This window comes from Eleutherodactylus coqui, chromosome 6, assembly GCF_035609145.1.
Source record: "Eleutherodactylus coqui strain aEleCoq1 chromosome 6, aEleCoq1.hap1, whole genome shotgun sequence".
Taxonomy (NCBI): Eukaryota; Metazoa; Chordata; class Amphibia; order Anura; family Eleutherodactylidae; genus Eleutherodactylus; species Eleutherodactylus coqui.
The window spans coordinates 241,179,321-241,192,876 of NC_089842.1; the positions used below are offsets into that span (position 1 = coordinate 241,179,321).

At 50.2% G+C, this 13,556-nt stretch overlaps 1 protein-coding gene across 1 annotated transcript; it reads left to right on the plus strand.

The window, feature by feature from the left end:
- Window positions 1-1,620: 1,620 nt before the first annotated feature.
- Window positions 1,621-7,600, plus strand: SF3B4 (splicing factor 3b subunit 4). The gene is made up of 6 exons (XM_066609181.1): window positions 1,621-1,713; window positions 2,324-2,452; window positions 3,157-3,693; window positions 4,922-5,083; window positions 5,231-5,365; window positions 7,047-7,600. Exons 1-6 carry the CDS (start codon window positions 1,680-1,682, stop codon window positions 7,229-7,231), a joined length of 1,182 nt encoding a protein of 393 aa, XP_066465278.1. The 5' UTR covers window positions 1,621-1,679; the 3' UTR covers window positions 7,232-7,600.
- Window positions 7,601-13,556: the final 5,956 nt, after the last annotated feature.

Below are 13,556 nucleotides of genomic sequence, written 5' to 3' on the forward strand. Positions count from 1 at the left end.
CTCTATGAATTTAGGAGGTTGCTTTGGGGTCTCTATGTATTTAGGGGGTTGGTGTGGGGTCTCTATGTATTTAGGAGGTTGGTTTGTGGTCTCTATTTAGGATGTTGCTTTGGGGTCTCTATGTATTTAGGGGGTTGGTGTGGGGTCTGTATGTATTTAGGGGGTTGGTGTGGGGTCTCTATGTATTTAGGTTGGTTTGAGGTCTCTATTTAGGACGTTGCTTTGGGGTCTCTATGTATTTAAGGGGTTGGTGTGGGGTCTCTATGTATTTAGGGGGTTGGTGTGGGGTCTCTATGTATTTAAGGGGTTGGTGTGGGGTCTCTATGTATTTAGGGGGTTGGTGTGGGGTCTCTATGTATTTAGGGAGTTGGTGTGGGGTCTCTATGTATTTAGGGAGTTGGTGTGGGGTCTCTATGTATTTAGGGAGTTGGTGTGGGGTCTCTATGTATTTAGGGGGTTGGTATGGGGTCTCTATGGATTTAGGGAGTTGGTGTGGGGTCTCTATGTATTTAGTGGGTTGGTTTGGGGTCTCTATGTATTTAGGGAGTTGGTGTGGGGTCTCTATGTATTTAGGGAGTTGGTGTGGGGTCTCTATGTATTTAGGGAGTTGGTGTGGGGTCTCTGTATTTAGGGGGTTGGTTTGGGGTCTCTATGTATTTAGTGGGTTGGTTTGGGGTCTCTATGTATTTAGGGAGTTGGTGTGGGGTCTCTATGTATTTAGGGAGTTGGTTTGGGGTCTCTATGTATTTAGGGAATTGGTTTGGGGTCTCTATGTATTTAGGGAGTTGGTGTGGGGTCTCTATGTATTTAGGGGGTTGGTTTGGGGTCTCTATGTATTTAGTGGGTTGGTTTGGGGTCTCTATGTATTTAGGGAGTTGGTGTGGGGTCTCTATGTATTTAGGGGATCGGAGAGATTCTATTTATGGGTTTGTACTTTGGGGTCTGCCTGAAGGGTCACGTACTATTTGTGATTCAGGGACCTTTTACACTGGACAGAATTAGTCCGCATGGACATTTCTGTCTCACGGTTTCCCTTTTAGGCCGGGGTCACACGGGACGAAATCTTGTGGAATGTTCACAGCGGGACCGCATGCAATTTCCGCGAGCTTCCTGCAGCAGAGAGGCTGCTTCAGACCCTGCAGGTTTTGGAGCAGATTTTCCTCCTGTATTCCGCTAAATCTCTCCCCATAGAGCCAAGAGCCCGCAGCGGAGACGGCGATACAAATGACATGTTGTGGATTGGAATTCAGCGCTACATGTCAGTTTCTGCGCGGCTTGTCCGCAACATGTGACCCAGATTTTTGCAAATCTGAATTGAATCTCAACACATTGAATTCGGCACCTGCGGACAATTCCACGTATGTGTCCGTATATGTATCCGTGTATGTGTCCGTATATGTCTTATAACACCTCTGTGGATTTTATTGCCCTGCTCAGCATGATTATTTGTAGTCAGGACCTGCTTGCACTTATGGTGCCACCACGGCAGTCAGGATGGGCTACAATGCAGTTTACAGTTCAGGGGACACTACTGCACACACCACGTGACTTGCATGCACACTGTGCTCGTGTTTCCAATGTCAATAAAGCTTTTCTAAAGCGGTGTAACCGTAGGCGGAAGTGACGTCCCGGAAGTAAGGCGGAAGGCGCGAGCGTGGCCTTGCGGTGGCGGAGTCAACATGGCGGCGGGTCCGATCTCAGAGCGGAACCAGGGTGAGAGAGAGCGGGATGTACAGGGGGAGGATATGGAAGCTATCTGACCGGCTCAGAGCTCCGCAGCCACGGGACTACAAATCCCGGCATGCCTCACTCGCCCCGCACGTAGAAGAGCTGTGGCTGCTGTCATGGCGTGCTGAGACTTGTAGTCCTACAGGTGTTACTGGGTATACTGAGCCGTAGTGAGTGTCTTCAGGAGGTATGGCTGGAGAGCGGCTGTGTAATCCGGATGTGAGGACCAGAGCGCAGCAGGTTGTATATTACGCGGATATCTGCCATGTCCGGCCCATTGTGCTCCGGGGCGGTGGATATACCCGCAGGCCGTACGCTACTACACGGTGTTCCCAGGATGGGTTGTCGGGATCCGGTTGTTGTGGCCCACTGCCACCAATCAGCTGCTGAGCAGCCCTTCACTCCGGGCACAGCGCCGTACAATACGTAGTGGCGGTCCCTGATATAGCAGCTCGTTCTGTTCCCCATCCATCTGACCTATGACCTTACCATCTCAAGCCACGCCCCCCGACTGCTGCAGCCTCTGATTATTGGAGGTCCTCAGCGGCGGACCCCCACCCATGAAAAGCCCCTAAAACGTGTTGTTTGTCCGCAGACGCCACGGTCTACGTTGGAGGACTGGATGAGAAGGTGAGCGAGCCGCTGCTATGGGAGCTCTTCCTGCAAGCGGGACCGGTGGTGAACACACACATGCCCAAGGACCGGGTCACAGGGCAGCACCAAGGTAAGGAGGGGACTGTACCGCCATTACTGCGCGGTCTGGGTGACCGTAACCGCCAGTCGCATCAGCAACGTAATTTTTCAATCTGTCCTGGAAAAAGCAAAGCTTGTCCTCGACGGGATGGCGCCGCCTCGTTTTTACGCATTGGGCATCACCTGGAGATGGGCATCTCGTGTGGCGCGACACTGACAGGTGGGCGCAGTGCCAATGTAGGACGTTTATCCGGACAGCCCCGTCTGAGCTGCTGCCCACGAGGAGCGCTGAAGGCCCCAACGTTGCAAACTTAGTCCCCAGTTGGAAAAGTTTTGCAGTCCCCATTCTGTTGTTATACAGCTGCTAATAAAGTTTTTTTTTTCTTTTTTTTTTTTTTAACCACTTCTGGACCGCCGACCGCATATAAACGCCCTACGGTCATGAAGTCTGTATGGGCTGTTCCTGACCTCTGTCCGCCACCGGCAGCGTTGGTTCTTCCTCTGCCACTTAAATGGCCCCCTGTGACGAAAGCTCCGGGTGCAGTTCTGTCACTACGGCAGCTTCGAGCCTTGTGAGGGTCCTCAGGCCCGCATGGATGTCTTCCTCTTAGGCCCTGCCTGTGTTCATTTTTTTTATCCCCCATTTAAAAAAAAAAAAACCCAAAAAACCGAAGGGGCGCAGTGGGCGGGGTTATTGTGACATGTCTCTGTGTAACGCTGCTGTCCCTTCCTCAGGCTACGGCTTCGTGGAGTTCCTTAGTGAAGAAGATGCCGACTACGCCATTAAAATTATGAACATGATCAAACTGTACGGGAAGCCCATCCGAGTCAATAAGGCCTCGGCGCACAACAAGAACCTGGACGTCGGAGCCAACATATTCATCGGTAACCTGGACCCCGAGATCGACGAGAAGCTTTTGTACGACACCTTCAGCGCTTTCGGGGTCATCCTCCAAACCCCAAAGATCATGCGCGATCCCGACACGGGAAACTCCAAGGGCTACGCCTTCATCAACTTCGCCAGCTTCGATGCTTCCGATGCCGCCATCGAGGCAATGAACGGACAGTATTTGTGTAACCGGCCCATCACCGTCTCCTATGCTTTTAAGAAGGACTCCAAGGGTGAGCGGCACGGGTCAGCGGCGGAGAGACTGCTGGCGGCACAGAACCCGCTGTCACAGGCGGACAGGCCTCACCAGCTGTTCGCAGATGCTCCTCCACCTCCTTCTGTCCCCGCTGTCATCACCTCCCTGACCACCGCTGTCGCTGCAGGTGAGTAAACTAGGCCATAACTCCGCGCCCTTCACAGGGTCTCCCATGGTTGTGCCCACATTGGCATCACTCCTTTACATCAGTGTCATTCATTGGCACGCCTTCGTTTACTACTCCGTCATGGTGATCACGGGGGCTCGGAAGCCGTGAACATGTGATCACCGTGGTAACTGACAGCCAGGTTCCTGCTGACATAATAGGCATCAGAGAAGCCTCCAATCCCAGCTGGTTAATTTGTAATACCCCTCAGCTAACGGCAGGGGCTTCCGCTGGCCCCCAGGGGGCCTAACAAAGGACAGTCTGTATTCGGTTCATGTAATGGTGTCCTTGGATACATGATGGGAACCCGAAGTGAAGGTCGCCCAACCCTTCATTGATGGGTTGTCAGCGGACATGTGCGTTCTCTTTGTGGCCCCCATACACAACAGGTATGGGGGGGCGCTCAATGTGTTGAGATTCCTCAGGCCATGTTCACATCTGCCTCAAAGGCTGCTGTCCGGACACAATAGTATAGTATGATTAGTAAGTATAGTCCTGTATACTTGTGCTACATTTACCTCCAGTGCATCCATAGATGAACACTGGTGTATTAAAGGGGTTTTCTGGGACTCCAATTTTGCTAGCCTGTTGACTGGTGGTGGTCCACCACTCAGGACTCCCGCTGATCGGCTCATTGAACTGACAACAGCACTTGGGTGAGCACCGCTGTCCCTTCAGTCCCTAGCAGGTACAGTGCTGTACATTGTATAGTGGCTATACCTGGTATTGCAGCTCAATCCATTCACTTGGGTAGGACTGAGCTGCTGTCGGGCCACGGGACCAGTGAATGTGATGTCACGTACCTGAAAAGCGGATGTGGCGATCACCCATGAGGCAGACCCTGCCGGTATACTATTGATCATACTACAGGTCATCAATAATGTAGTCCTAGAACACCGCCTGTTCTGTTCCTGTGTGCGCATTTCATGAGCCAGCTCTACACATCCTATATTTCGGGAGGGGGCAGAATCTGGGCCTGTGTTGGTGAGGAATAGTCATCACTGTGTATAAGACGTCCGAGACCAATAAAGGGTCCCAATAGTTGTCTGTCTTGCATGGACAATGGGGCGGAGCCGGGGTGTGCCCAGATCCCCTCTATGACTGACAGAGCTTTGCAGTACAGCATCATCGGTGCCATTTAACACTTTTCATTGCACCATCCGTAATTGTGAACTACTTCCTATTCCAGGCATGCCTGCGTTTCCTCCCGTACCTCCGCCTGGAGCGCTGCCCCCGGGAATCCCGCCTTCAATGCCTCCACCACCAATGTCTCCGGTCACTGCTGCTGGTCAAGCTGCTGCTGGTCACCCACAAGTGCCACTGCCCTTCCAGCCTGGAGCGATGCACCCTGGTGAGTACTAGAAGTAATCCATACGCGTACCGGGTCATCAGCCTGTGGTCTGCTGTATTAGATGGGCTTGCTTACTGGTGAGCAGCTTGCCCCTTAGTGGCCACTGATCCAATATAAGGGCTATTCTAACACCTTGTGCTCTCTCAGGTTTACAGATGCAAGTTCCACATCCCGCTCTGGGACCCTCGCCGGCTCAGCTGGCAGCACGCCCGCATGGCGTGGCTCATCCAGGCCCTCCTCCAATGGGCATGCCACCAAGAGCTCCTCCTTTTGGCGCAATGGGTAAGTTACAGCACACCAGCTCGTTAGCAGAGGGATTCTGTATTCTTGTTAACCAGAAAGCCGCACAATAACAAGTGGGGAACAATCTAGTCAACTTCTATCAGCACATAAAACTTAAAGGGCTTGTCCATGTCTGAAGTATAGATAACCCGCACTATGGATAGGCGTTAGTAGTCCAGACTTGGCAACCCCTTTTTTAAAGGGGTATTTCCATCTCAGACTTTCATGGCATATACACAGGATTGATAACCTATGCCATGAATGTCTGATAGATGCAGGTCCCGCACCCAGGGTATCTCCAGATGTGGCTCCCAATGCCCTTGGCCCGACTGAATGGGGTAGATGAGACTTGATGCACATTTACACTGGATGATTATCGCTAAAAATTCGCTAATCGGCGATTGTTTTAGCGATAATCGGTGCTTATAAATGGGCGCGGGGGCTCCCGCATTTCGGGCACTTTTTGGTGATTGTTAAAATCAAGCTCACTTTTAGGAGTAGTTCCCCCCCCGGGGAGCGCTGATAGCATTGTATCCCATGGAGAACAAAAAGGATCTGAGCTCCGATAATGGCCTTGGGCTATCATCTGCATTCAGGGAAGGCTTCATTTACATACATAATTGGGATTTAAGGAGCTGAGAAGCTACTTGAATCCCAATTTTTTTAATGCAAAATAATCGCTCACACTGCCCTTTGAGCGATTTATCTGCTCGTGTAAATGGGCCTTTATTAGAACCAGCCAAACGGACCTCGCCAGCTGATTCTGTAACACTGGTAGAAGTTAATGGCATTTATGCAGTGAGCTAATCTGTTCCCTTCACTTGAAGGCCTCGTGGCTCGCTGTGCATTGCTTCTATGCTTCTTGTGTAACTCCCATTGACTTCTATTGGAGTTATGAAGATGCTGGCCCGCTGCACTGTTTTTTGTAGGTCTGGACACCGTGTGTAGTCGGGCAGGGGTCATAACTGGTGCCCGCTTCTGTTACCCGCATCTATCAGTCTTCATGGCATATGGGAATACCCCTTTTAGGTAGCAAAATAAAGGACTTGTGCTAACATAATGGGGGAGGGGGATCTTAAAGGGATATTCTGGGCATTTACTATTGACCTATTTTTAGGATAGGTCCCCAGTTGTCGATAGGCAGGGATTTGCTGATCTGCTGTCGGTGCAGCGGGGCCGGATGACGTCATAGTAGTTAGGCTTGGCAGTGTAATAGACGGCTTCTCTCCCAGTGAAATCAGCAGGAGCGATGCCCCCTATTACACCTCCTGCTGTGACTACAATGAGGAGATGGAAGTGTAATAGGAGGCATCGATCACAAGGATTCCAATGACGGTGAAGCCTCTGTTAGACTTGTGGCCATGACCACTGATGACTGTCCAGCCCCAATGCACCACCAGCGGGCCAGAGGATAGGTGATCTGCGGGTATCCCGTGCGTTGGGCCGCCGCTGGTATTGCGCTATCCTGAAGATAGGTCATCAATAGTAAATGCCCAGGGGAGAAACCAGTCCCCCAGGGCTGAGGCGCACACCTCTCTGCCAGGCGCGGTCGCTCCTTTTATTCCTGGCTTCTAGACACCCAGCAACCAAAACTGCTGACCTGCACATATAAGTAGTGCGCCCCCTCCCCTCTATTGTCCAGACGTGGTGGAAACTGACTTATTTTCATCTTGTGCCGTAGGACACCCGGCAATGCCTCCTGGTATGCGACCACCTCCTCTAATGCCACCACATGGATACAATGGACCACCCAGACCTCCACCCTACGGTTATCAGCGGGGTCCTCTCCCACCACCTCGGCCCGCTCCCCCACGTCCACCAGCTCCCCGCCCTCCTGCACCCATGAGGATGCCAATGGCACAGTAAATGGTAATGATGGACTACCACCATAGCGGGACATCACCGCAGTCGGACAGTAAAGCTGCATCGTTCTTCTCATGTCTACTCTGGAAATCCATGTTGGATTCTTGTCCGGTTTTTGGAATGACAAGTGTTGTATAGCCGCAGCCGTGGTGACCCCAACGCCCACACATCCCACCTGCGGGGACACGGCCGAGTCCTACCTTCATTAATTGTCATCCGTCTTGAAAGAAGTTCCTTCAGACAAATGATGCATCACAGCGGGAAGTTTACCGTTTTTTCTTTTTTTCTTTTTTTTTGTTTTTGATGTTTTTTGATTACTCTTCTTTGTAAATGGTAGATTGTAATAAATTACCAGAACCGCTTTGTCTTTTACTTCTAGCATATTACATGGCGATCATGCTTTCCAGGACCTATCCTCAGGGAAGGTCATCATTGGGGGGGTGGCCGCTGTCGGTGTACAGAGCTGGAGGCACACGGCTTCCAGGCGGCAGGGGGAGCTAGCCATCTAGGGCCCAGTAATTTAAAGGGATTGTCCAAGTTTATTAATACTTTTTAGCGAGTAGTGGTGTGGTATATAAGATAAGCCATAGTCACCAGCTTACGGACATGACTGCTGCAGCCAATCGGTGTACGTCGCTGAGGCCTGTGATTGGTTACAGCTGCCACGTGGGTATGGACTGTCACTGCTGCAGGAGGTAAGCCATCTGGTTGAGCCAACGGAGCAGCTGGGGTCTGGAGTCGGTGAGTATAGCTCGTTTTATTGTATATACCAGTGTTTTCCAACTCCAGTCCTCATGGACCACCAACAGGTCATGTGTTCAGGATCTCCTATGGTAAGAACACCTGAGGCACCGACAATAATTCCATCACCTGTGCAATACTGAGGAAATCCTGAAAACATGACCTGTAGGGGGCGCTGAGGACTGGAGTTCCTCCACGTGCTGTTGCAAAAACTAAAAGGAAGTCTGACGCCCCCTTGACCTCCAAGGTCGTACATGTACATCTTTAGGTACCAGGAGCGTAGGGAGTGGGCTCGGTAGCCAAGCCCATTCTATACCCAACGAGTGGTGGCTGTGTTAGTTATTCCGGGTCTGTTGCTTGGTTGGGTTCTTCCACTCGGGATCCCTGCCGATCAGCTGATCCTCCGGCCCGCTGTCAGTGCATTGCAGCCAGACGGTAGTCGGGCTGGAAGTGTAATAGCTGACTTCGCTCCCATTGAAATCCATGGGGGTGATGCCTTCTATTACACTAGTCTGTTCCTGCTGCACAAGTAGGCCGGAGGATCAGCTGATTGGTTGACCCCTGCCGCCGCCGCTGCTGATGATCTATCCTGAGGATAGGTCAGCAATAGTAAAAGCCTGCAATACCCCTTCTTAAACAATTATATCTGCCCTCAATGGTCGCGATCAGATGCTTGTGAACTCAGACTGCAGCTGTTTAACCATTTATATGCCATGGTCAGTGCTGACTGACATCTAAGCTGTTGGCTGGCCGGAGGTTGTCATGAGTCAGGAAGCCCCCATCTGCATCAGTCATCCGGTCCACAGAAACTGGTGGGCTGGGATGACTTTACTGTAACGTGTACGGTGGCTTAAGGTTATATTTACATGGCCAATAGCAAGTGGAAAGTTTTTAGTTCGCTTCTGTTGAAAAACTGGAAAGCCTATTTGTGCCATTTGTTACGATTCCCCGGGTTGGAAGTATTAATCTCCTTTGTTATAATGGCCAAAGTTGTTTATAATACCCCCCCCCCCTTTTTTTTTTTATTGTGATGTAAGACTTGCATCCAGATTTTCCTAGGGGGGGGGCTTACTTTTTCTGCCGTTACACAACAGCGCTATCTGCTGGCTAAAGCCAGTACTGCATGAGGTGACACGTTGGATAGACTCCGACAGCAGAGAGGCTGGCAATCTACAGTAAGAGGAACCGACAGCCTTAAATCATAATGTCTTTAGATGTCAGACAGTGGATTGGAAAGGGTTAAAAAAAAAAAAAAAATCTAAACTCAGTGAACTCAATTGGGTGAAAACAAACTTTTTACTTGGCTTTTGAAGCAGAAAGCTAATTAAGACAGATGGAAGCCCTGAGAAAACGTAGTAAGTCGGGCTCCAATCACAGGTGAGCGCTGCATAGTCTGCGGTTTATAGACGTTATCTGGCGAATGATGCAGAGATCGCACCTTAAGGCCTCCGTCACACGGGCGACAGTCGCGTGATTTTCTCGCGATGCTACAAATCACATACATGTGCAGGCCGTGCTTCCCTCTGGGTTCCTTCACATTAGCGCTGTTTTGTAACCTGCCACATTGCGAGTCCAAAGCCTCGTGGGTTTCTCCATATCCCTGTGACTCGCGATGTTTTGTAGCCCGTGGTTTCCCATGGAGCCTTCCTCTTTGTTGCATCGCACGAAAACGCGGTTTTCACACGATGCAACTTTGATAGTAGGAACTCTTACTGTAAAAGCCCTAAAATTAGCCCCGGCTGCAGGAAAAAAGCCACATCCATCACCTAGAAGCGCTGTCCGGCTCTGCTGCGTCTTCTCACCGGTCCTGGCCCTTGTCTTCTGGCCGGGGATTGGAAATTCCCTGCATCTAAGAAGCGCTGCCTCAAATCCCCCCCCCCCCCCCCCCCTCCTGATAATCCTTGGTGTTACAAACTCGCTATAATGCTGCAAGAAAGCGCAGTGATAGCAAACGGACCACCGATGCGATATTGCAGCAATTTTCTTGTGATGATATCGCGTCACCAGTGTGAAACAGGCGATAGGCCTCATTCATATGACCGGATGTGGTTTTACTGCTGTAAATTCGAATGAATGAAGAATAGCCGCGTTCAAGTCCAAATTTTTAGCTGCGTATTTTCTGGCGTTCACACGGGCGGCTGCAGCGTAGCGGCAATAAAATATGCTGCAGTGCAGAAATGTATCGATTGGCAGAAATCCAATCAAATAGCGGCAGCTGTCTTCTTTTCCCAGCATTGGACGTGGCTAAACTCCCTCTCCCTTGTGTGGTCTTTTTTTGTTTTTTTTTTACAGCTCCCTTAGAAATCTATGGGAGCTTCTAGAGCAAGAACTATCTTTGGACGCAGCGTATAAAATCGGCAACTGAAAATGATCGCCACGGCGCTATTTTTCCGGCGTGATTTTTTTTTTTTTTACGCTACCAAAAATCGCTCATCTGCATGAATACATTGGAATCCAATGCTTCAGATGGTCGTGATTTTTGGACGCCGCTGAATTCCTGCGTATATACGGTCGTGTGAATAAGGCCCAAAGGCGTCCTAGGTTTGAAAAAACATGCCTGCTTTCTTCTGCAAACTGCGCCACCCATGTCTGTGGGTCATGTCGCAGGGCAGCGAAGCTTCATTGAAATGAATGTGGCTTAACTGCAATACCAGATGGAATCTGTGGACTGGGGTGGCGCTGTTTATGAAAGAAAGCAGCCATGTTTTGCTAAACCCAAGCAGCTCTTTTTTGAGCTTGTTCTACCATGACTAGAACGTGCCCTCTTGTCCTACCAGAGAACATTGCCAATAAAGGAATATCATTTTGGGTTCTTGTTGGGCAGGGTAACGCCGGGCTGGACAAGGCAATAAGCTTCTAGTGAGACGTCCAAAGAAGCGGGAGCAGTGGGAAGGGTCTAGAAGAAGGCCCGAACATTAAGTCAAGATATTGACTGCAAGCAGTGGCTCTTCTAAAGGGGGCTTTCAGCCATCCCGGGATTCCCCACCAAAATCTACGCGGCTGAATGCGGATTTTGATGCGAAACTGCGGGCAGAATTCTATCATTTTCAAACCGCATCAAAGTCTGCGGATTCTGGGGCTGAATATCCCTTAGCAGAGTTGTGGAATGTGCCCTCTTATGGAATATTCCGTCCCGCGTGAAAGCGGCCAAACAGAACCCATTGGAGGGTTGGGCTGCGCCAAAGATTAGAGGAAACGTTAAAATACCAAAAGTAAAGGACTGAGAAAATGGCCGAGACATGAAGGCTGCAGGACCCAAAGCTGAAACTGAAGCTCATGGAACAGATGGACTCGGGGTGATCCCCAGGGACCGGTACCGGCTTAGACTCTGCTCAGTCATGGTTGCCAATAATGACCATCAGCAAGATCCCACTGTGGCTGGGTGGAGCGTCACTCACCATCCGCTACCTCTACGTGGGAATGCAACCTTAGGACGCCTTCCCACTAGCGATATATTTTCTTGCGATGCGAGTGAAAACGCATGATTAGAAAACCAAATTTTCAATGGTTTTATACTCACAATGTTTTCACTAAAGCCTCGCAGCGCTAAGAAAAATCTGCCGCAGCCCCATTGGAAACATAAGGAGTACATGGTGCTCCCCTGACACAGCTGTCACAGCTATGGCAGGGGATTCCTGAACCCTCTGTCACAGCTGTGGAAGACGTCCTAGATGCTATACCATTGCTGAAAAATCCCCGCCACCAGAAAGGCTGAGCGCTGTGACCAATCACAGGCAGCGCTCTGCTGTCATTCAATGACGGCTTGGCGCCAGCGCTCAGCCAATCAGAGGCAGTGTTTTCTGGAGGCAGGGATTTTTCAATCCCCGGCCTCCAGAGGACAGAAGACGACTGCCGGGGTCGGAGAGAAGAGCTGGATGGCTCTTCTAGGTGAGTAAAAAGTTGTTTTTTTTTTTACAGCTTGGCATGATTTTCAGGGAGGGGCTTATATTTCAAGCCCTTCTCTGAAAATCATTGCTGCGGGGGTAGCCTGCAACCCACTGCTTTCAATGTGGCCACAGCAGCTCCGGCCCCATTGACAGCAGTGGCATAGCATCGTGGACCTCTGCCACAGCTGTGACAGAAGTCCACGATGCACTCCCTATGTTTTCAATGGGGCTGTCGCAGATTTTTCTGAGCGCTGCGAGGCTTCAGTGAAAACATCACAAGTGAATATGAAACCATTGAAAATCATTGGTTTCATAATCGTGCGTTTTCAATCACTCTCGCATCACAAGAAAACCTATCGCTAGTGGGTTGGAGCCCTTAAGGAAGCATCTGATCCTTCCACCGTACCCTGATCACGGACCTACACCCCTGGGAGAAGGAGGTTCTGGGAAGGGGATGTTAGCAAGAGATTCCTTCTAGAGAGAACCTTGTAGTCAAGACCATAAAGAAGAGACTCCTGATAGACCACAGAGCAGGACTAGCGGAAGGCCGCATCCTCCGAATGACCGACGGCAGCGGGTTCCTGGTGCATGGCTATGGTGCCTTTCAGGCCGAGCACCAGCATATTACATCCTTGGGCTGGTCAGCGGGAACCTCTTTACCATCATCTGATCAATGACAGCTTGTGGTGGGACGACTCTACTGGCAAATGTATTGCATCTGCGATGGTTGTGGGATACAATGTCTACGTTCCATGAGTCAAACACCACAATGTCCTGCTGACCAGAGAAGGTCACATTAAGATATCAGATTTCGGGCTTTCTCTTGATGACTTCTTTGATAAAGCCACAGATTATGATGGGGACTCCCTTTTAGGCTGCACCAGAAGCGATCCTTGCCCAGCCGTTCAGTGCGGCAGTAGACCAGTTTGCATTTGATGTCATGATTTGCATTATGGTGACAGCAGAGACCTTTTTTATGGCGATACAGTTGGATAAGTTGGAGCCCTAGGCCTGGAACATGAGCCAACATACACTGTCCAGCCCAAAGTAATTGGACAGCTGAGCAAGAATCAAAAGTAGTCATTATCCCCAAATGTTAATACCTATTGGGGCTCCTTTGGCCCTACTGACATCAGATGCTCTCCTTGATATACTTTCTACTAACATCTGATACACTTCAGCTGGTATTTCCCTCCACTCATCCTGCAAACCTCTGGTGAGCTCTGTCAAAGAAGATGGATGCTGATGACCCAATGTTCCAGTTCGTCCCAGAGATGTTCAGTAGGTTCTGGCTGGGACTCTGTGCAGCCAGCCTAATCATGGAACATCCATATCCTCAAACCAACATAAAACAATGTTGGATTAGTGACGGGCGCGTTGCCTTGTTGGAAGTATGGCCGACCATTCCCATGTCCCAGCACATTATTGTCTAGAATGTCAGCGTCACCTCCGTGTTCATGGTTCTTGTCACTGCCACCTACGGACAGAGACCATGCCACGAAAAGCATTCCAGATGATAATGGAACCTCCGCTGTACTTAAAGGGGGTATTCTGGTAAGTTCACAAAATTTCAAGTTTTCACCCATCCCGTTCCCCCCAAACTGTAACCTGACATAAAATGGAACAATTCCTATTGTATGTTTTTGTAATCTGGGACTCCAAAAACAATGGTCTCGACAGAACAACACATGTAGCTGAGG